Below are 25,408 nucleotides of genomic sequence, written 5' to 3' on the forward strand. Positions count from 1 at the left end.
GGAGGAGCCTGGTAGGCTACAGTCCATGAGGTTGCGAAGAGTCGGACATGACTGCTTGACTTCACTTTCACTTTTCACTTTCATGCATTGGAGAAGGAAATGGCAACTCACTCCCCAGTGTTCTTGCCTGGAGAATCCCAGGGATGGAGGAGCCTGGTGGGCTGCCGTCTCCGGCGTCGTGCAGAGTTGGACACGACTGAAGCGACTTAGCAGCAGCAGCAGCAGAGAAGTGAAAGAAATGGGCATGCATTCATATAGGTTTGTAACAGTGAAAATTCTAAAAATCATTTGTCTTTGAATTTGGCATCAGTATGAATATTTTTTTTTCACTCTGTTCTGGAGTAAGAAATTCATTTTGCATTATGACCCAGTGGCCACACATACACAAATACCCACAAAATTTGTGCCTCATTCGTGTATGAGTTGCTAAGGAACTTCTAGGGATGTCCTCTGATACTTTAATTCAATTTTCTAAAGAATAAAAACTGCATGTCAAGAAACATTTAATTGACTTCATGACTCTAATGAATCAGTAACCAACTGTATTCAAGCATAACAGAGTAAGAGAAGTGATGGGTAGGTAAAGGTTTTCCGAAATTTGAAATAGCTGTGGGAAAAAATGAAAAGTTGATAAAAATATATGGAGGAGGGCTATTGTCTACTCCAAGTTTCCAATAATTATAGAGAATATGGATTTTTAATGGCACCACCTCACAGTCTTAAACATTTAGAGTGATGTTCTTTTAGGAGTTTGGGTCTCTGGGGTCCTAGAAATAATGAGGACAGGGATTATGACAAAGATACTTTGAAGCGTTTTCCTATTCCCTGCTCTCAAGGTGAGAAGAATATGACATAGGTTGTTTGGCATCAGGGCAACTCAATATAAAAAAAAAAGAACAATAAAAAATGAGTGGGGAGGTCCTAAGACGGCAGAGGAACAGGACGGGGAGACCACTTTCTCCCCCACAAATTCATCAACAGAACATTTGAATGCTGAGCAAATTCCATTAAACAATTTCTGAATGCTGGCAGAGGACATCAGGCACCCAGAAAGGCAGCCCATTGTCTTCAAAAGGAGGTAGGACAAAAGATAAAAGATAAAAAGAGAGACAAAAGAGGTAGGGACAGAGATCTGTCCCGGGAAGGCAGTCTTAAAAAAGAGAAGTTTCCAAACACCAGGAAACACTCTCACTGGCGAGTCTGTGGCAAGCCTTGGAACCTCAGAGGGCAACATAACCAGGAGGAAAAAATAAATAAATAATTAAAATAAATAAATAGTTGCGTAACGGCAACTCCCCGCGGAGAAGCAGCCCAGACGCTCACATCCCTCACTAGCAAGTGGGGGCTGGACAGGGAGGCACTGGCTGCATTGCTTAGGGTAAGGACCGGGCCTGAATGCCCTGAGGGCAATCTGAGGGAACTAACTAGAGATAGCAACCCAGACTGTGGGATAGCTATCCCATGAAAAGCCCTAACCTAAGACACTGCCAGGCCTGCTCACAGAACAAAGGACTGAGCAGAGCTAGCTGGCTGTGGACCAGCCCATCCCCCACCAGAGCCAGGCAGGCGGGGCAGCCAGAGCTGGAAGGGGGCAATCACGGCCCCAGAGAGGCATCCTCTACCACACTGCAAGCAGACTTACTTGCTAACCAAGACTTCTTGGGATTCTGGACGGTTGACATCTGCTGGGAGGGTCGCAGCCAGAGATCAGCTCCCCAGAAGAGACACACGGCACACCTGAGAACGTGGCACAGACACACACACCCCCCCCCCAAGAAAATCGAGCGGCAGGGACAGGGGAGTCAATAAATCACAGCCTTCAACTGGGGGGTGACTGCGCTCACCAAGAACCTGGTCACCTGAGCTGCTCGGACCTGGGAAGGGCACAAAACGCAGGCCCAACCAAGTCTGCCCCTTTGTGGAGTAACCGAGAACCTGAACCTAGCGGCTTAGACCTGGGAAGTGCATGCAACCCAGGCCCACCTCAAACAGTTCCCGGCAGAGCAACCTAGAGCCTGAACAGTGTAGATTGGGAAAGCACACACGCTGTGAGCGGGGACAAACCCAGTGTGGCCAAGACACAGCGAGCACTCCCCACACATGCCAGTGATATATGTTTGCAGTGTTCCTCCCTCTCCACAGTACGACTGAACAGGCAAGCCTGAAAAAGTGACCACCACTGCCCCAATGTGTCAGGGTGGAAATTAGACACTGAAGAGGCCAGGAAACAGAAGAGGCTAAAATAAACAGAGGGGACCACTTTGGAACTGACAGGTGCAATAGATAAAACCCTGAAGTTAGCACCAACTACCTAGGAAGGGGATTGTAGATCTTGAGAAATGTAAGTCAGATCAAGGAACTATCTGAAAATGAACTGACCCCACATGGTCCACAACACCACCAGAGAAAGTCCTAGATATTCTTTTACTATTATCATTTTTTTAATTAAAAAAATTTTTTTTTAATTTTAAGTCCTCTATTATTCCTTTAATTTTCATTTTTATAACCTACTATTACTTTGCAAAAAAAGAGACCCTATTTTTAAAGCAACCTTTGTATATATATATTTTATAATTTTTGTGACTTTGTTTTCTCTTTAATATTGTATTTTTGAGAATCTAACCTCTACTCTAGATTTTTAATCTTTGCTTTTTGGTATTTGATATCAAATTTGTACCTTTAAGAACCCAATCTTCAGTACCAATTTTTACTTGGGAGTGAGATTACTGACTTGATTGCTCTCTCCCCCTGTTGACTCTCTTTCTCCACCAGGTCGCCTCTATCTCCTCCCTCCCCCTTCTCTTCTTTACCCAACTCAATAAATCTCTTTGTGGGTTCCAGGCTGTGGAAAACACTTAGGGAATTGATTACTGGCTGGATCTGTCTCTCTCCTTTTGATTCCCCCTTTTATCCTCCTGGCCACTGCTGTCTCCTTCCTCCCTCTTCTCCTCTCTGTGTAACTCCGTGAACATCTCTGAGGGATCCAGACTGTGGAGAGCACATAGGGAAGTGATTAGCTGGCTAGCTTGCTCTCGCCCCTTTTGATTCCCCCTCTTCTCCTCCTGGTCACCTCTATCTCCCTCCTCCCTCTTCTCTCCTCCATGTAACTCTGTGTACCTCTCTGGGTGTCACTCACTATGGAGAAACTTTGCATCATTAACCTAGATGGTTTCTCATCGGTGCTGTACAGATGGAGAAGTCTTGAGGCTACTGTAAGAATAAGACTGAAAACCAGAGGCAGGAGGCTTAAGTCCAAAACCTGAGAACACCAGAGAACTCCTGAATCCAGGGAACATTAATCGATAGTAGCTCATCAAAAGCCTCCATACCTACACTGAAACCAAGCACCACCCAAGGGTCAGCAAGCTCCAGAGCAAGACATACCATGCAAATTCTCCAGCAACACAGGAACATAGCCCTGAGCTCCAATATACAGACTACCCAAAGTCTCACCAAACCCACTGACATCTCAAAACTCATTACTGGACACTTCATTGCACTCCAGAGAGAAGAAGTCCAGCTCCACCCACCAGAACACCAACACAAGCTTCTCTAACCAGGAAACCTTGACAAGCCACACGTCCAACCCCACCCACAGTGAGGAACCTCCACAGCAAAGAGGAACCACAAACTGCCAGAATATGGAAAGGCCACCCCAAACACAGCAACATAAACAAGATGAAAAGGCAGAGAAATACCCAGCAGGTAAAGGAACAGGATAAATGCCCACCAAACCCAACAAAAGAGGAAGAGATAGGGAATCTACCTGATAAAGAATTCTGAATAATAATAGTGAAAATGATCCAAAATCTTGAAAGCAAATTGAAGTTACAGATAAATGGCCTGGAAACAAGGATCAAGAAGATACAAGAAAGGTTTAACAAGGACCTAGGAGAAATAAAAAAAGAGTCAATATACAATGAATAAGGCAATAAATGAGATCAAAAACACTCTGGAGGGAACCAACAGTAGAATAATGGAGGCAGAAGATAGGATAAGTGAGGTACAAGATAGAATGGTAGAAATACATGAAACACAGAGGAAAAAAGAAAAAAGAATTAAAAGAAATGAGGACAACCCCAGAGACCTCTGGGACAAAGTTAAATGCCCCAACATTTGAATCATTGGAGTCCTAGAAGAAGAAGACAAAAAGAAAGACCATGAGAAAATACTTCAGGAGATAATAGTTGAAAACTTCCCTAAAATGGAGAAGGAAGTAATCACCCAAGTCCAAGAAACCCAGAGAGTCTGAAACAGGATAAACCCAAGGCAAAACACCCCAAGACACATATTAATCAAATTAACAAAGATGAAACACAAAGAACAAATATTAAAAACAGCAAGGGAAAAACAACAAATAACACACAAGGGGATTCCCACAAGGATAACAGCATCTTTCAATAGAAACTCTTCAGGCTTGAAGGGAATGGCAAGACATACTTAAAGTGATGAAAGAAAAAAACATACAGCCCAGATTACTGTACCCAACAAGGATATCATCCAAATATGAAGGAGAAATCAAAAGTTTTACAGACAAGCAAAAGCTGAGAGAATTCTGCACCACCAAACCAGCTCTCCAACAAATGCTAAAGGATCTTCTCCAGACAGGAAATACAGAAAGGGTGTATAAACTCGAACCCAAAACAACAAAGTAAATGGCAATGGGATCATACTTATCAATAATTACCTTAAATGTAAATGGGTTGAATGCCCCAACCAAAAGACAAAGACTGGCTGAATGGATACAAAAACAAGACCCCTATGTATGTTGTCTACAAGAGACCCACCTCAAAACAAAGGACACATACGACTGAAAGTGAAGGGCTGGAAAAAGATATTCCACACAAATAGAGACCAAAAGAAAACAGGAGTAGCAATACTAATATCAGATAAAGTAGACTTTAAAACAAAGGCTGTGAAAAGAGACAAAGAGGGACACTACATAATGATCAAAGGATCAATCCAAGAAGAAGATATAACAATTATAAATATATATGCACCCAACATAGGAGCACTGCAATATGTAAGACAAATGCTAACAAGTATGAAAGGGGAAATTAACAGTAACACAATAATAGTGGGAGACTTTAATACCCCACTCGCACCTATGGATAGATCAACTAAACAGAAAATTGACAAGGAAACACAAACTTTAAATGATACAATAGACCAGTTAGACCTAATTGATACCTATAGGACATTTCATCTCAAAACAATAAATTTCACATTTTCCTCAAGTGCACATGGAACGTTCTCCAGGATAGATCACATCTTGGGCCATAAATCTAGCCTTGGTAAATTCAAAAAAATTGAAATCATTCCAAGCATCTTTTCTGATCACACTGCAATAAGATTAGATTTTAATTACAGGAGAAAAACTATTAAAAATTCCAACATATGGAGGCTGGACAACACGCTGCTGAGTAACCAACAAATCACAGAAGAAATTTTTTAAAAAATTCAAAATATGCATAGAAATGAACGAAAATGAAAACACAACAACCCAAAACCTATTGGACACTGTAAAAGCAGTGCTAAGGGGAAGGTTCATAGCAATATAGGCTTACCTCAAGAAACAAGAAAAAAGTCAAATAGATAACCTAACTGTACACCTAAGGCAACTTGTAAAGGAAGAAATGAAGAACCCCAGGATTAGTAGAAGGAAGGAAATCTTAAAACTTAGGGCAGAAATAAATGCAAAAGAAACAAAAGAGACCATAGCAAAACTCAACAAAGCCAAAAGCTCGGTCTTTGAGAAGATAAATAAAACTGACAAACTATTAGCCAGACTCATCAAGAAACAAAGGGAGAAAAATCAAATGAACAAAATTGGAAATGAAAATGGAGAGATCACAACAGACAACACAGAAATACAAAGGATAAGAAACTATTATCAGCAACTATATGCCAATAAAATGGACAACTTGTAACAAATGGACAAATTCTTAGAAAAGTACAATTTTCCAAAACTGAACCAGGAAGAAATGGAAAATCTTAACAGACCCATCACAAGCACAGAAATTGAAACTGTAATTAGAAATCTTCCAGCAAACAAAAGCCCCAGATCAGACGGCTTCACAGCTGAATTCTACCAAAAATTTAGAGAAGACCTAACACCTATCCTACTCAAACTCTTCCAGAAAATTGGAGAGGAAGTTAAACTTCCAAACTTCATCACCATAATACCAAAACCTGACAAAGATGCCACAAAAAAAGAAAACTACAGGCCAATATCACTGATGAATATAGATGCAAAAATCCTTAACAAAATTCTAGCAAACAGAATCCAAAAACATATTAAAAACAAATCATACATCATGACCAAGTGGGCTTTATCCCAGGGATGCAAGGATTCTTCAATATCCACAAATCAATCAATGTAATATACCACATTAACAAGTTGAAAGATAAAAACCATATGATTATCTCAATAGATGCAGAGAATGCCTTTGACAAAATTCAACATCCATTTATGATAAAAAAAAAAAAACCTTCAGAAAGCAGGAATAGAAGGAACATACCTCAACATAATAAAAGCTATGTATGACAAACTCATAGCAAACATTATCCTCAATGGTGGAAAATTGAAAGCATTTCTCCTAAAGTCAGGAACAAGACAAGGGTGCCCACTCTCACCACTACTATTCAACATAGTTTTGGCCACAGCCATCAGAGCAGAAAGAGAAATAAAAGGAATCCAGATTGGAAAAGAAGAAGTAAAACTCTCACTGTTTGCAGATGACACGATCCTCTACATAGAAAACCCTAAAGACTCCACCAGAAAATTACTAGAGCTAATCAATGAATATAGTAAAGTTGCAGGATATTAAATTAACACACAGAAATCCCTTGTATTCCTATACACTAACAATGAGAAAACAGAGAAATCAAGGAAATAATTCCATTCACCATTGCAATGAAAAGAATAAAATACTTAGGAATAAATCTACCTAAAGAAACAAAAGACCTATATATAGAAAACTATAAAACACTGGTGAAAGAAATCAAAGAGGACACAAATAGATGGAGAAATATACCGTGTTCATGGATCAGAAGAATCAACATAGTAAAAATGAGTATACTATCCAAAGCAATCTATAGATTCAATGCAATCCCTACTAAGCTACCAACGGTATTTTTCAGAGAACTAGAAAAAATAATTTCACAATTTGTATGGAAATACAAAAAAACTCAAATAGCCAAAACAATCTTGAGAAAGAAGAATGGAACTGGAGGAATCAAGCTGCTTGACTTCAGGCTCTACTACAAAGCCACGGTCATCAAGACAGTGTGGTACTGGCACAAAGACAGAAATATAGATCAATGGAACAAAATAGAAATCCCAGAGAAAAATCCACACACCTATGGACACCTTATCTTTGACAAAGGAGGCAAGAATATACAATGGAAAAAAGACAACCTCTTTAACATGGTGCTGGGAAAACTGGTCAACCACTTGTAAAAGAATGAAACTAGAACACTTTCTAATGCCATACACAAAAATAAACTCAAAACGGATTAAAGATCTCAATGTAAGACCAGAAACTATAAAACTCCTAGAGGAAAACATAGGCAAAACACTCTCCAACATAAACCATAGCAGGATCCTCTTTGACCCCCCCTCCCAGAATATTGGAAATAAAAGCAAAAATAAACAAATGGGACCTAATGAAACTTAAAAGCTTTTGCACAACAAAGGAAACTATAAGCAAGATGAAAAGACAGACTTCAGAATGGGAGAAAATAGCAAACGAAGCAACTGACAAAGAATTAATCTCAAAAATATACAAGCAACTCCTGCAGCTCAATTCCAGAAAAATAAATGACCCAATCAAAAAATGGGCCAAAGAACTAAACAGACATTTCTCCAAAGAAGACATACAGATGGCTAACAAACACATGAAAAGATGCTCAACATCACTCATTATTAGAGAAATGCAAATCAAAACCACAATGAAGTACCATTTTATGCCAGTCAGAATGACTGCTATCCAAAAGTCTACAAGCAATAAATGCTGGAGAGGGTGTGGAGAAAAGGGAACCCTCTTACACTGTTGGTGTGAATGCAAACCAGTACAGCCACTATGGAGAACAGTGTGGAGATTCCTTTAAAAATTGGAAATAGAACTGCCATATGACCCAGCAATCCCACTTCTGGGCATACACACTGAGGAAACCAGAATTGAAAGAGACACTTGTACCCCAGTGTTCATCGCAGCACTGTTTATAATAGCTAGGACATGGAAGCAACCTAGATGCCCATCAGCAGACGAATGGATAAGACAGCTGTGGTACATATACACAGTGGAATATTACTCAGCCATTAAAAAGAATACATTTGAATCATTTCTAATGAGGTGGATGAAACTGGAGCTTATTATACGGAGTGAAGTAAGCCAGAAAGGAAAACACCAATCCTGTATACTAACACATGTATATGGAATTTAGAAAGATGGTAACGATAACCCTGTATGCGAGACAGCAAAAGAGACACAGATGTATAGAACAGCCTTTTGGACTCTGTGGGAGAGGGCGAGGGTGGGATGGTTTGGGGGAATGGCATTGAAACATGTATATTATCATATGTGAAACGAATCACCAGTCTAGGTTCTATGCATGATACAGGGTGCTCGGGGCTGGTGCACTGGGATGACCCAGAGGGATGGGATGGGGAGTGAGGTGGGAGGGGTTTCAGGATGGGGAACACATGTATACCCATGGCAGATTCATGTCAATGTATGGCAAAACCACTACAACATTGTAAAGTAATTAGTCTCCAATTAAAATAAATAAATTTTTAAAATGAGTGGAAGATCTAAATAGATACTTCTCTAAAGAAGACATAAAAGTGGCTAAAAAGTATATGAAAAGATGCTAAAAGTGAAAGTCACTCAGTCATGTCTGAATCTTTGTGACCCCAAGGACGGAATTCTCCAGGCCAGATTACTGGACTGGGTGGCCTTTCCCTTCTCTGGCAATCTTCCCAACCCAGGGATTGCACCCAGTCTCCCACACTACAGGAAGATTCTTTACCAGCTGAGCCACAAGGGAAGCCCTGAAAAGATGCTAAACATCAATAATTATTAGAGAAATTCAACTCAAAACTACAATGAAGTGTAATTTCACACTGGTCACAATGGTCATCATCAAAATAATCTACAAACCATAAATGCTGGAGACATTGTAGAGAAAAGGGAATCCTCCTACACTCGTGGTAGAAATGTAAATTGGTACAGACACTATGGAGAACAGTACAGAAGTTCCTTTAAAACCTAAAAATAGAGCTACGGTGTGTGATCCAGCAATCCCATTCCTGGGCATATATTTTGGGGGAAAAAAACCTAATTTGAAAAGACACATGTACTTCAATGTTCATTGCAGCACTATTTACAATAGCCAAGGCAAGGAAGTAGCCTAAGTGTTCATCAAGAGAGAAATGGGTAAATAAGATGATGTATATAAAATATACACACACACACAATGGGATATTATTCGGCCATAAAAAAGAATGAAACAATGCCATTTGCAGCAACATAGATGGACCTAGAGACTATCATACTAAGTGAAGTAAGTCAGATAGAGAAAGTCAAAATTCATATAATATCACTTATATGTGGAATTTAAAAAGTGGTTAAAATGAACTTATTTACAAAACAGAAATAGACTCACAGACTTTGAAAACAAACAAATATATATATATATATATATATAGTTATCAAAGAAAAAATTAGGAGTTTGGGATTAACATATATATACACTATTATATATAAGGGCTTCCCTCATAGCTCAGTTGGTAAAGAATCCGTCTGCAATGAAGAAGACCCCAATTTGATTCCTGGGTCAGGAAGATCCACTGGAGAATTCTTGTGGATTCTTGGGCTTCCCTTGTGGCTCAGCTGGTAAAGAATCCGCCTGCAATGTGAGAGACCTGGGATCAATCCCTGGGTTGGGAAGATCCCCTGGAAAAGAGAAAGGATACCCACTCCAGTATTCTGGCCTGGAGAATTCCATGGACTGTATAGTCCATGGAGTCCCAAAGAGTCGGACACAACTGAGCAACCTTCATTTTCACTTACTATATATAAAATAGACAACTAAAAGGACCTACACTATAGTACAGGGAACTCTACTCAGTATTCTATAATAACCTATATGGGAAAAGAATCTGAAAAAGAATGGATACATGTATATATATATATATATATATATATATATATATATATAAATGAATCACTTTACTGTACATGTGTAACTAACACATATATAACTTGTATATAAACTATACCCTGTTATAAAATAAAAATTAAATTAAGCAAAACCAAAAAGACAACCTACTGAATAGGTGGCAATATTTGCAAATAATATGACCAATAAGGGATTAATATCCAAAGTATATAAACAACTCATACAACTCAACATCAAAGAAATAAACAGCCTAATTTAAAAATGGGCAGAGAACTAAACAGACATATTTCCAAAGAGGAAAGGCAGATGGCCACAGGCACATGAAAAGATGCCCAACATTGCTAATGATTAGAGAAATGCAAATCAAAACCACAGTGACATCACTTCACCCTAGTCTGACCGGCTATCATCAACAGAAAGACAAATAACTAATGTTGGTGAGCATGTGGATAAAAGGGAACCCTCATACACTGTTGGTAGGAATGTAAATTGGTGCAACCACTGTGAAAACAGTATGAAGGTTTCTCAAAAACTAAAAAATAGAACTTCCATATGACCCAGGAATGTACTTCTGGGTGTATACCTTAAAAAACCACAAACATTAATTCGAAAAGATACATGCACTCTATTGTTAATAGCAGCACATGGAAACAACAGAAGTGTCCATAGACAGAGGAATGGATAAAGAAGATGTGCTATATACATATAATGTAATACCACTCAAGTATAAAAAAGAATGAAATTTTGCCATTTGCAGCAACATGCATGGACTTTGAGGGCTTTACACTATGTGAAGTCAATCAGAAAGAGAAAGATATATATTGCATGATATCACTTATAAGTGGAATCTAAGAAAACAGCAAACTAGTTACTATAAAATAAACAGACTCACAGACATAGAGAACAAATGGGTGGTTATTACTGTTGGATGGGAAGGAGGGATTTATAGGAATAGGGATGTGTGAAGTACAAACTATTCAGGGTAAGACAGGTTCAAAGATGCCTTGTACAACCCAGGGAATATGGCCAATATTTTGCAATAACATTAAATGAAAAGTAACCTTTTAAAATTATATAAAAATAAAAAATATTAATCCAGTGACCCTTGATTCAAACTGATATTTGCTCAAACTCTTAAAATTTAACAAAACTGATAATTCAATGTCTAAAATAAATAAATAACAGACTAAGTGATAAAAAAAGAACACATAAGTAATCTGAAAGATAGAATAATGGAAATCACCCAATCAGAACAGCAGACAGGAACAAAACAAAACAAAAGCAATCTATGACATCATTATTTGAACCATCACTACAAACAAAGCTAATGGAGATGATGGAATTCCAGCTGATCTATTTTACATCCTAAAAGATGATGCTGTGAAAGTGCTGCACTCAATATGCCAGCAAATTTGGAAAACTCAGCAGTGGCCACAGGACTGGAAAAGTTCAGTTTTCATTCCAATCCCAAAGAAGGTCAATGTCGAAGAATGTTCAAACCACTGCACAATTGCACTCATCCCACACGCGAGCAAATAATGCTCAAAATTCTCCCAGCCAGGCTTCAACAATACATGAACTGAGAACTTGCAGATGTTCAAGTTGGATTTAGAAAAGGCAGAGGTCCCAGAGGTCAAATTGCCCACATCCATTGCATCATCAAAAAAGCAAGAGAGTTCTCAAGAAAACATCTATTTCTGCTACATTGACTGTGCTAAAGCCTTTGACTGTGTGGATCACAACAAACTGGAAAATTCTGAAAGAGATGGGAATACCAGACCACCTGACCTGCCTCCTGCAAAACCTGTATGCAGGTCAAGAAGCAACAGTTAGAACTGGACATGGAACAAAAGACTGGTTCCAAACTGGGAAAAGAATATGTCAAGGCTGTATATTGCCACCTTACTTATTTAACTTAGACGCAGAGTACATCATGCAAAATGCCAGGATGGAGGAAGCACATGCAGGAATTAAGATTGCCAGGAGAAATATCAATAACCTCAGATATGCAGATGACACCACCCTTATGGCAGAAAGCGAAGAAGAACTAAAGAACCTCTTGATGCAAGTGAAAGAGAAGAGTGAAAAAGCTGGCTTCATACTCAACATTCAAAAAACTAAGATCATGGCATCTGGTCCCATCACTTGATGGCAAACAGATGGGACACAATGGAAACAGTGACAGACTTTATTTTTGGGGGCTCCAAGATCACTGGGGATGGTGACTGCAGTCATGAAATTAAAAGATGCTTGCTCCTTGGAAGAAAAGCTATGACCAACCTAGTTCAGTTCAGTTCAGTTCACTCAGTCATGTCCAACTCTTTGAGACCCCATGGACTGCAGCATGCCAGGTCTCCCTGTCCATCAGCAACTCCCAGAGTTTACTCAAACTCATGTCCATTGAGTCGGTGATGCCATCCAACCATCTCATCCTCTGTCATCCCCTTCTCCTCCCACCATCAATCTTTCCCAGCATCAGGATCTTCTCCAATGAGTCAGTTCTTCACATCAGGTGGCCAAAGTATTGGAGTTTCAGCTTCAACATCAGTCCTTCCAATAAATATTCAGGACTTATTTCTTTTAGGATGGACTGGTTGGATCTCCTTGCAGTCCAAGGGACTCTCAAAGGTCTCCTCCAACACCATAGTTCAAAAGCATCAATTCTTCAGTGCTCAGTTTTCTTTATAGTCGAACTCTCACATCCATACATGACTACTGGAAAAACCATAGCCTTGACTAGATGGACCTCATCAACAGTTTCTTTAGTTCCTCTTTGCTTTCTGCCATTATAGTGGTATCATTTGCATATCTGAGGTTGTTGATATTTCTCCTGGCAATCTTGATTCCAGCTTGTGATTCATCCAGCCTGGCATTTTGCATGATGTACTCTGCATCTAAGTTAAACAAGCAGGGTGACAATATACAGCCTTGCAAAGTATAGAGAAATACAAATGAAAACCACAATGAAGTATCACCTCACACCAGTCAGAATGGTTATTATCAAAAAGTCTACAGATAAAAAATGATGGAGAGGCTGTGAAGAAAAGGGAACACTCCTATACTGTTGGTGGGAATGTAAAGTGGTTCAGCCACTATGGAAAACAGTATGGCATTTCTTTTAAAAAACTAAAAATAGAACTACCATGTTATCCTGCAATCCCAGTCCTAATTATATATCCTGAAACACCAATTCAAAAAGATACATGCACCCCAATGTTCATAGCAGCAGTATTTACCATAGATAAGACATGGAAACAACCTGAGGACCCATCAACAGATGACTGGCTTAAGAGGATGTCATATATATATATATATATGTATATGTGTGTGTGCATATGCATGTGTGTGCATGCATGTACACCCACACACAATGGAACACCACTCAAGCACAAAAAGAATGAAATATTGCCATTTGCAGCAACACGGATAAACCTAGAGAATATTATATTTAGTGAAGTAAGGCAAACAGACAAATATTGTATATTACTTGTAAGTGGAATCTAAAAAACAGTATAAACGAATCTATGTACAAAATGGAAACAGACTCAAAGAAATAGTAAATAAACTTATGGTTACCAAAGGGGGATGAAAGTGAAGAAGGATAAATCAGAAATATGGGGTTAATAGATACAAACTACTATACATAAAACAGATAAGCAACAATGATCTAGTGTATAGTACAGGGAACTATATTCAGTATCCACTAGTAAACTACAATGGAAGATAAGAAAATAATCTTAAATATCTATCTAAATAATTTGACTGTACACCTGAAACTAAACACAATGTTGTAAATCAACTCAACTTCAATTTAAAAAGCTTGACTTAAATAACAAATACAAAAACAAAAAACCACATTGAAAAACCCTCCTGGTTTTCAGATGGGTTGTCTATGTGCTTGCTAGCATTAGTTATGATGAAGGTAGGATTTTTGATGGAGAATAATTCTATCAGTCAGGTGTCAAATCTTTGAAGTCTGTGCAAGAATGATAGGGACTGGTTGATGGAAGAGTGAGAAAGAAAGGTTAAAACTTACTGTAGTCAGAAGCAGTTGGATAAATGGTCTGGATTTGACTTGGTGAACTGTGGGCAACAGGAACCCAGCCTATGGACCATAAAGACATATGACTTCTATGATATGTGTTTCTCTAGAGTGAGCTTTAGGGCAGCAGTAAATTGTGAGGAAGCTCAAGTTTAAGAAGGTAAGTATATGTAGGGAGCTTTGTGCAGAGGTGAGGATTGATTTTGGTTGTCTCTCTCTGTCTGCCTGCCTGTCACTTTCAACAAATGAAACTGCAGAAGTAATAGGGCAAGTTGTATGTAGGGATGATAAAGAGGAATTTGAATTAAAGTAAAAGAAGTATTGACTAGGAATGGATTTAGAATCCAGGAGATGATTGGTACTGGGTCAAACATCTTTATTTTCATACCACCTATGAAAGGCTTCTTAGATTAGCTTGGCTTAGTTGCTCTTCAAAGGACATTGAACTTACCTTGGCAGTACATTTATCATAGTCATGGATGAAATCAGATTTTTGAGCCTGAAGCACCTACAAGAGGAGAGGCCACTTTAAGAAAAAGAATAGAAAATTACAATAAGGATGAAAATGTACATTTATTTAGCATGGGAAGAAGTCACAACAAACAATAACTTTCAAAAGTTTGAAAATACCATAAACATCACAAAAAAATTCAAAAACCCAATACTTGCATTAACTTCCTAACACACATCTATGTTTCCCTACAGTTTTATAATCACTTCCTCTCTAGCTGCCTCCCTCATGAGAATTATTTTGTTATATTTTCTCTGGAGGGAACAGAAAGTAATTGCCTGTCCCTAGTGTATTCAACCAAAATTTCTTTTTTATTATTGATATTTAGAAAAATTCAGCTTTACAACTTGTTACTGGTAAAAACAATAAAAATTACCTAAGTTATTGAATTTTAGGAAACACTTATCAAGTCTTTAATATATGAACCATTTTATTTCAGGGCACTTCAAATTTTTTTGTGTAGTAACTAATTTTGAACACTCTTACATGGATGACTCTCATAAACTGCATTACTAAGCACCTCCTAGGGGTTTATGGAGGTCTACACAATGAGGGTCCCTGAATCATTAACTTTATTACTCAGATTAATCTGATTCAGATCCTATTATAATAATCTGATTATTTATCTTTTTCCCACAGGCTCAGTGCTTCTTAGCCTCTTTTTTGTCACTTAACTGAGACTATGATGATATCTATGAACAATCTCCCCAGCCATAGAAAAGGGCACATAATATACAAAGTATTGAATACAACGTTATAGAGCCTTCTAAAACTTATTCTTGCTCTCGCCATATATTTCTGCACTAAATTGATAATCTGCTTAATGCACTGTATTTTAATTTTATTTCCCTAGTATCTAGCACAATGTCCTACATTTTGTATGCTCCAGACATAAATTAAAGAAATTAATGAATGTAGCCAGGCAGATTGTATGCCAGGTAATACAGAAATTCTTCACTTTCAAAAACTGTTGGTAAACACATTTTAGCAGACATTGGGAATTTTCCCCTGCAGTCTTAAAATACCAGGCACTCTGATGCCTTTGCCCCTAGAAGACAGAATTCCTTTTCTCAAACTTTTAAATTTCATGAATTCTTATTATCCCTTCTGAAGTTATTTCCTCTTGTATTTCATATTCTCCTACAGGTAACTGGGGAGAACAACCTCGTTTTTCTCATTCCTTTAGAAAATGTCAGTATTTATGACTTTTTTTTCTTATAAAAATTATATTCACATATGAATACATTTTAAGTGGCATTCATCTATAACCCAAGTACTTCACCACCCCTCCCTTTCCCCACCCACCTTTTCCATTTTTCGCTATATGGAGGGCTATACTAGGTATTATAGACCCTATAATAGAGGGGATATTAAAATGAGTTAAAATCATAAACCTTGCACTAAATGACTCAATGAATGAAGGAGAATATTGCAAGGAGATAAGCAAATAACTTGAGATAAATAGTCTAAAGTAAATCATAAGACTGATGCAAATTGACATAAGGATTGCGATGGTCTCTGACCTCTCCACTTTTGGCAGGAGAAAGTAACAAGAGTTATGCAAGGGCAACAGGCACAAACCAACACAGTTTTGGACAAATTGAAATACAGTGTCACTGTATTCTGAAGTTTCTTTAGTTTTGCTTTAACTTTATATTAAGGAGATTTTTATACCACCTATCTGTGTTTGAGATAATTGTATAATGAAAACCCAAGTGCCTATCATCCAGTTCCAACAACTATCTGCTATCGATAGGGCCAATATTGTTTTATCTTTGTTCCCTCTAACTTTACATCCCCAGTTATTGAAAACACATCCAAAGCTTTTTGCTGCATTAATCACTCTTGACACATTCAAATTCTATCCCCTATTTTCCTTACCCAATCCCACCACCATCCCCCACCCTTCTTTTTATTTTCACTTTTCAGCACTGCCCGCTCTGATGGTCACACTCTGACAGGACACAGATCCTCAAAGCTGAGCTCAGAGGGAGGAGCCAGGTCAGCAGTGCCTGCTAAGTTCTTCTCTGGACAGATGGCTCCACAGTGGCTGCTCCATCATGGTGACTGGTGAGGCCATAGTGTCCATGCGACTTGTTGGACTGCTCTGGCTTGAGGTGTCTCTGTTCTCTTCTGGTCTCTCCCAGGAAAGGCACTCTCAAAGCCTCAACTCCCCAGATGTGGTGATTCCCTTGAAGGTTACCAACAGGGGCAGAGGTCCAAATGCTCCAGGTTGGCTCTCCTACAGCCTGCAGTTTGGGGGTCAGAGACGTGTTGTCTACATAAGAGCTAAGAAGATCTTAGTTTCCAAACCCCTCCCAGTGTTCACCTACACGGACCAGCACGCCCTTCAGCAGGATCAACCTTTTGTTTCTAATGACTGCTATTATCATGGTTATGTGGAGGGGGTCCCCGAGTCCCTTGTTGCCCTCAGTACTTGTGCTGGGGGCTTTCAAGGAATGCTGCGGATAAATGACTTTACCTATGAAATCAAGCCCATCAGACACTCTACTACATTTGAACACCTGGTTTATAAGATAAACACTAAAGAGACACAGTTCTCGCCTATGAAATGTGGCTTAACAAATAAAGCAGCACACCAGCAGCTGGAATTCGAAGAGGCTGAGAGATTAACTCTGAAACAAAATTCTGCTTATAACCGGTGGGCCCATTTGTGGTTTCTGGAGCTGGTTGTGGTGGTCGATCACAATTTCTTCATTTATTCTCAAAGTAATTTCTCAAAGGTGCAGGAGAATGTATTTGTTGTTGTCAACATAGTGGATTCCATTTATCAGCAGTTGGGAACCTATGTGATTTTGATGGGGATTGAAATTTGGAATCATGGAAATGTTTTTCCACTGATAAGCATAGAACAGGTTCTGGAGGACTTCTCTCAGTGGAAACAAATCAGTCTTTCCGAGCTACAGTATGATGCTGCACATATTTTCATTGAAAATTCACTTATAAGTGTCCTCGGTATAGCCTATGTGGCAGGAATATGTCGCCCTCCTCTCGACTGCGGAGTTAATAATTTCAAAGGAGACCCCTGGTCTGTTTTTGCCCTCACCGTAGCTCATGAGTTAGGTCATACTCTGGGTATGCAGCATGATGAAGAATTCTGTGTGTGTGGACAAAGAGCTTGCCTCATGAATGCTATCAGGTTGCCAGCAGAGAGATTCACGAATTGTAGCTATGCAGAATTTACAAAGACCACTTTAAACCAGGGATCATGTCTGCACAACCCTCCAATTCCAGGGGCAGTCTTCATGCTGAAGCGCTGTGGGAATGGTGTGACTGAAGGAGGAGAGCAGTGTGACTGTGGATCTGTAAAGCAGTGTGAACACGACCCCTGTTGTCTGTTGAACTGTACTCTAAGGCCTGGGGCTGCCTGTGCTTTCGGGCTTTGCTGCAAAGACTGCAAGTTCGTGCCATCAGGGGAGCTCTGTAGACCTCAGATCAATGAATGTGACCTCCCAGAGTGGTGCAATGGGACATCTCATCAGTGCCCAGAAGATGTCCACGTGCAGGACGGGATTCCCTGCACTGACAGTGCTTTTTGCTATCAAAAGAGCTGTAATAGCCATGATGGACAGTGCAGGGAGATTTTTGGTGAAGGTGCAAAGAGTGCATCTCAGAGATGCTATAAAGAAATCAACTCCCAGGGAAACCGTTTTGGCCACTGTGGTATAAATGGCACAACATACCTAAAATGCCCTATTTCAGATAGCTTTTGTGGGAGAGTTCATTGTGAGAATGTGGGAAATATCCCCCACCTGAGAGATCACTCAAATTTTCAATACACTCACATCAATGGTGTCACCTGCTGGAGTATAGACTATCACTTAGAGATGAGTATACCTGATGTTGGTGAAGTGAAAGATGGCACCATGTGTGGTCCAGGAAAGATCTGCATACACAAGAAGTGTGTCAGCCTATCTCTTCTGTCACAGGTCTGCTTGCCTGAGACCTGTAACATGAAGGGGATATGCAATAACAAACATCACTGCCACTGCGGCTATGGGTGGTCCCCGCCCTACTGCCTACACAGAGGCACTGGAGGTAGTGTTGACAGTGGCCCAGCATCTGCCAGAAGAATTTTCTTGCCAATAGTTGTGCCTCTTGGTTTGTTTGTTTTGCTTTTACTTTTAATTGCTGTATTTATGTATCTTCAAAAATGTGTTAGACCCAAGAAGACTAAGACTCACTCTCCCAAATAAGAATATGACTGTAACCTCATAGCCTATACATTAAGTTTTAGTCTATTGGCAGTAGAAATATTCCAACATGCATGAAACTGAACACAGTTCTGATAGCTTGCAGAAAAATGCAGACACCTTGCCTTCTGTCAGTATCAAAAATATTGCCATCAAGCAAAGGTAATTCCTAACATATTCCTATCTACTGTTCATGGTTGTAAGCGGCAAATAAAATTCATTTCCTGCAAGTGAGTCCTCTTTGTGTTTCTTGAGCACAGATATGACTCAGGAAAGGCAGGAGATAGACATCTGGGGACCCAGGGATGAGTTTGCCTCTTTTCATTTCTTCCCAAAGTAACTTATCAAAGGTACACAGGATGTATTTGCTGTTGTCAGCCTAGTGGATTCCATTTATCAGCAGTTGGGTACTGATGTGATTTTGATTGGGACTGAGGTTTGGAATCATGGAAATGTTTTCCCATTGAAATGCACAGAACAAGCAAAGACTGCAATGCAGTTCATGCCATCAGTGGAACTTTGTAGATATAAGGTCAATAAGAGTGATCTTCCAGAGTGCTGCAATGGGACATCTCATCAGTGCCCAGAAGATCTACATGTGCAGGACAGGTTTTCCCTGTAGTGACAGTGCATACTGTTACCAAAAGTGAAATAATAAAGTTATAAAATTACTTAATTAATTTTCTAACACTGTGATCCAAAATCTGAAAAGAAGGGTAACAATAATGCTTTCCCATCCAACCTCTAGGGGTTATTAGGTAAACAAGAGAAAGGAATGGTTTCTCATTAAAGTATAAACAAATTGTTTTTAACAAAAATTCCTGACACTGTTCCTTCTGCTTCCTAGCCAAGCTTATCTGCTCTAACACTTTGCCTTAATTTGGCAGTTTGTGTATCCTCTTAGAGGATTTTCTTTGAATATCAGAATATACTCTTCATGAGGGCAGAGTTGTTTTAACTGTTTTCTGCTCACTGTTGTGTCCCAATACCTAGAACAGTGCCAGATACACAACAAATGTTTAAATGGACTACTAATTGCATAAAATTAATTACAAAATGAAAAAAAATACTTTGGTCCTCTTTTAAAAACTACTATAGCTCTTCTTCAAAATTGAACTTTGAATATTTAAAATGTGTATTTATAATGCTCTTTTTGTACTTGTCCTTCGCTATCTTTTAGCCCCTGGTTTATGATCTCCTCAGTCTATTCTCAGTATAGATGGAAGTCTTGTCTCTTAAAAACACATTTCTGTATCAGATACCTTCTGTATATGGTCCAGACCACTTCTACATGCCTCTCTTTGTCAACTGAATTAAACTTTTTGATATCATTTTCCACTATCCTTTGTACATTTTGCATCCTCCAGCTATTTTCTGTTTTAAATATACTTAGCTGTGTCATACCTCTGCACATCTGTACATCAATTCCCATTCCCCAAATTCTGTTTACCACCCTCTCCAACCCCCTTGCCTTGGAAAACTCCCATTTTCCTCTCAACAGAGGTTAAACAAAACATCTTTGGAAAAGCATTTCCTTGTGAAATGCTTGTTCTGCTTGGGTGCTTCTGTCACTCTGCTCATCGCTTTGAGGCATTCCAGGAACAGATGAGGAATAGACAGCAACAATGGATCCCCCAGAAACAGAAGGAAGAAACCAATGTTAGTGGAGTCACAGAAACAGAGAAGCAAGAACCAAGGAAGCACGCTGATTAAATTTAGTTTTAGAACATAAATCAGAGATATACTCACACGTTTTCAGCATACATGATCATATGGAGACAAAAGGCAGCTGCTCCAATCTATTGTTTCTCTTTTGAAATTATTTTGTGTATGTTGTCGTTGTTCAGTTGCTAGGTCATATCCAGCTCTTACAACCCCAAGAAGTCCGTTAGGCTCCTCTGTCCATGGGATTTTCCAGGCAAAAATACTGGAGTGGGTTGCCATTTCCTTCTCCAGGGGATCTTCCCAACCAGTGATGGAACACATGTCTCCTACATTGGCAAGTGGATTCTTAACCGTTGAACCACAAGGTAAGCTCCTGTTTTTGTATAAAAATATTAAATTTGGTTACAGTAAAATTTATCAGTCTAATATTATTTTACATTCACTGGGTTTACATTTTTCACTTGCAGTAATTTTGAGATAATCCTTTTTATTTTCTAGGATTATGCTGACTTCAGTTTTCAAGCTCAAATTTGGACTTTATTTTGCTATAAGAAATGAAATCTTCAATTATCTACTAAGAAAAAAACCCTCAAATTGTCAGAGAGCAAATATAATCATCAAGAAGTAAAATTCCTTAAATATATTAAAAAATTAAACACATATCCATTGTAGCAATGGACATGCAAAATATAATTTGTATAATTGAGAGTTTCTTTCTATAGATCAGAATTGAAAAGCGGAAACAATGAGAAAAAACAGAATGCTCAAATATTTTTCCTTTAAACTCCCTTATGACTTAGCATGGCTAGATTAGGAAATTAGAAAACAAAACATATCCTTACCTAGGAGTGCCACCAGGGTTAGCAGAATCATAATGTGTTTCATTCCGTTTCTTTTATGGAAATACAGGAGAATGCAGAAAATTAATATTTCTAAAATCTTAAAAGGGAAAAGATAGGAAGAGGAAAGTGTAAATTATTCTACACAAAGTCTTCAGAATGCCACACTTCTCTTTTTGATTTTGCAACGATTATCATATGAGGGTTGAGGGTGACTAGAGTTCCCAAGAACAATTCTAAATATATGAGAACAACATAAGGGGCCGCAGCCATCCAGACTCAGGGTTCTAACGTCACCTGCAGGGCAATGACACCAGGCTCTAGCTCTCCAGTTCTCCCTGCCACTCCACTCTCATTTACCCAGTTGTCTACCAGACATTCCCACAAGCATGTTCAACAGCCATATCATATGAATATGGGCAACACTTACCTCTTTTTGAGGGGGAGGGGCTGTATCATGCGGCATGTGGGATCTTGGTTCCCTGACCAGGGATGGAACCTGTGTACCCTTCACTTGAAGTGTGGAGTCTTAACCACTGGACTGCCAGAGAAGTCCCAACACTTAACTCTTTTTTCTCCCCCTCTCCATCAACAAGGTTTAATTGTTATGGCTCATTCCAGTGATAACAAAAATAAAGAATCAATGGTACAACAACAATGACAAAAAAAGAAATGAAACAGAAACCCAACCATATGTTTTTTTTTCAAATGGCTATCCAGTTGTTCCAATGTTTTACTAACAAATTAAGATTCTGTATTGTACTTTAATTTGTTAGAGTCATATTATTTTCCTTGCAAAATTTTTTCAAGAATTTGTAACGTTTGCAATATTTCTAATTTTAGGAAAAGCTGCATTGTTATTTTATGTTGGCTGAGTTAATTAGGGCTGAATCTGTCAATTATATCAAGATTAGTGGTTAAAATTAACCTCCTCATAATGAACATAGAGTCATAATTGGAGTTCCCTAAAAAGTATGCACTAAGATTAGGGTTTAGGTGGAGTTAATTTATGTGGGAGGCACAAAATTGAGTATATTATGAGCAAATTTCCCCTGTGGGCTACTGGAGCCATTCCCTGTAAACTCTCTAAGTCATGTGAAACACACCTTGGAATATTCCTCCATGGTGTAGGAGAAGGCTATCAGAAAAAGAAGTGAGATACAGCATTTGAAGTAGGAAACTGCCACAGGATGGAAAATTGTCACAGCAGGAAACTGCCTCCTGCACAGTGAACTTAGGTGGAACAGGGAGGTGGAGGGTGGGTCATCATCTACTGTACCCAGGTTCCCTAGAAAATAGATGCTGCATCAAGGATTACATGCATTTGATCTTCTGTGGTATGATGACAATTCCTATACAGACTAGTGGCTTCTGACTTTACAGCAGTGTATTTGGCCCATCCACAGAGCAGGCTAGAAGCAAAAAGGAGTTGATACATCTGGAAGCAACTCTTAATCAATGAGAAAGATTTTGCAAATAAATCTCACCATTTCCCCAGTCCTCATGGAACAATTCTGAGGTGTCTGACAGTGTCTCTCAGAGAGTCCACAGTAGAACTGTGTCCTAGTTGCTCATGTGGCCACTCACTAATATATGCTTGATTTACTTTTATCCCTTCCCTGTCTCAGTTGTAAAGTTTGGCATGGTATGAAAGTCCCAAGACCTCTATAACAATGTTTACAGAGAATCTCAGCCTACAGACTGTGCTGAAAATAATACCCAAGATTTGTCACACAGCTGCAAAATTATAAAGATTTAGATCTCTGGTTTGTTTCCTATGTAAAAATTAAAAGTCCTCTTAGGAGAGAAGTGTTACCTTAAGATTTTGGATGAGAACATTTGAGGGGGTGCACTTGAAACCTTGAATCATGAGATTTTCTTGAACACTCTGGGCCAGCAGAACTCATTCCTTAATGCTTGCTATAAGAGAGCATCCTCTCATTGCCTGGAGACCAGGCTTCACCAAAGATTATGCTTACACTCCTGAAGATCTGTCCTTAATTTTCCCTCATAGCATCTAGACCAATAACTAGGGTCAGTCCTCAAAATGGTCTAAGTGGGGCTGTACAGTTTTTAGTATGAGAGGAACTGGATCATTGCTCAAAAGAACTATGGGAAGTGGCTAATATATGACCTTAGGAGTCAGGTAGAGTGCCTGAAGAACTATGGATGGAGGTTCGTAACGTTGTACAAGAGGTGTTGATCAAAACTATTCCCAAGAAAAAGAAATGCAAAAGGTCAAAATGGTTATCTAAGGAGGCTTTGACAGAGCAAGATGGAGCTCCATCAAATCGATGGAGCAAGATGGCAGAGTAGAAGGACATGTGCTCATCTTCTCCTGTGAGAACTTCAAAATTGCAACTTGCTGATGAAAAACCATTGACAGGAGAATGTTGGATCCCACCAAAAAAAGATACCCCATGTCCAAGGGCAAAGGAGAAGCCCCAGCAAGATAATAGGAGGGGCAAAATCATGTCTAGAATCAAACCCCACACTCAGCAGAGATGCTTGGAGGGCTGAAACAAAACCTTGTGCACACTACACCCAGAGACCCCACAGAGACTGAGCCAGACTGGCCTTGGGGTGTTTGAGTATCTCCCGTGGAGTCACAGGTCAGCAGTGGCCTGCCACAGGGGCAGGGGCTCTTGCTGCAGCAGACCTGGGTCACACAGCATGTAGCATAAGCCCTCTTGGAGGAAGTCACCATTAACCCCACCATAGAGCCACCAAGCAGACAACTCACAAACTGCAGAACAATCATACCAAATAAATTCTCACACTGTTAAGAAAGCTCTAGGAACCACAACAGATTTCCCAACCTGGGGGTCTGGACTGAGAACCCCCAGGGAATTTGACTTTGGAGGCCAGTGGGATTTGATTACAGAACTTACACAGGACTGGAGAAACAGACTCTTGGAGGGCACAAACAAAACCTTGTACACACCAGGACCCAGGAGAAAAAGAGCAGTGACCCCATAAGAGACTGACCCAGACCTGCCCATGAGTCTCCAGAGACTCTAGCGGAGGCACGGGTCAACAGTGGCCTGCTGCAGGGTCAGGGGCACAACAGTGTGTGCATAAGACCTTTTGAAGGAGGTCGCCATTATCTTCATTCAGTTCTGTTGAGTCGCCCAGTCATGTCCAACTCTTTATGACCCCATGGACTGCACCACATCAGGCTTCCCTGTCCATCACCAACTCCCGGAGCTCACTCAAATTCATGTCCATTGAGTTGGTGACGCCATCCAACCATCTCATCCTCTGTCATCCCCTTCTCCTCCTGCCTTCAATCTCTCCCATCATTGGGGTCTTTTCCAATGAGTCAGTTCTTTACATCAGGTGACCAAAGTATTGGAGTTTCAGCTTCAGCATCAGTCCTTCCAATGAATATTTAGGACTGATTTCCTTTAGGATTGACTGGTTGAATCTTCTTGCTGTCCAAGGGACTCTCAAGAGTCTTCTCCAACACCACAGTTCAAAAGCATCAATTCTTTGGCCCTCAGCTTTCTTAATAGTCCAACTCTCACATCCATACATGACTACTGGAAAACCCATAGCTTTGACTAGATGTACCTTTGTCAGCAAAGTAACGTCTCTGTTTTTTAATATGCTGTCTAGGTTGGTCATAGCTTTTCTTCCAAGGAGTAGGTGTCTTTTAATTTCATGGCTGTAGTCACTATCTGCAGTGATTTTGGAGCCCCCAAAAATAAAGTCTCTCACTGTTTCCACTGTTTACCCATCTATTTGCCATCAAGTAATGGGACCAGATGCTATGATCTTAGTTTTTTGAGTGTTGAGTTTTAAGCTAGGTTTTTCACTCTCCTCTTGCACTTGCATTAAGAAGCTCTTTGGTTCTTCTTAGATTTCTGCCATAAGGGTGGTGTCATCTGCATATCTGAGGTTATTGATATTTCTCCCTGCAATCTTGATTTCAGCTTATACTTCATCCAGC

At 39.5% G+C, this 25,408-nt stretch overlaps 1 protein-coding gene across 1 annotated transcript; it reads left to right on the top strand.

Annotated features, from left to right (window-relative positions):
* The first annotated feature begins 157 nt into the window (after nt 1–157).
* On the top strand, nt 158–18,955 carry ADAM21 (ADAM metallopeptidase domain 21). The gene is made up of 2 exons (XM_043473026.1): nt 158–258; nt 16,668–18,955. The coding sequence occupies exon 2, from the start codon at nt 16,799–16,801 to the stop codon at nt 18,953–18,955; it is 2,157 nt and encodes a 718-aa protein (XP_043328961.1). The 5' UTR covers nt 158–258; nt 16,668–16,798.
* Nucleotides 18,956–25,408: the final 6,453 nt, after the last annotated feature.

This window comes from Cervus canadensis, chromosome 6, assembly GCF_019320065.1.
Source record: "Cervus canadensis isolate Bull #8, Minnesota chromosome 6, ASM1932006v1, whole genome shotgun sequence".
In the NCBI taxonomy this organism is placed as follows: Eukaryota; Metazoa; Chordata; class Mammalia; order Artiodactyla; family Cervidae; genus Cervus; species Cervus canadensis.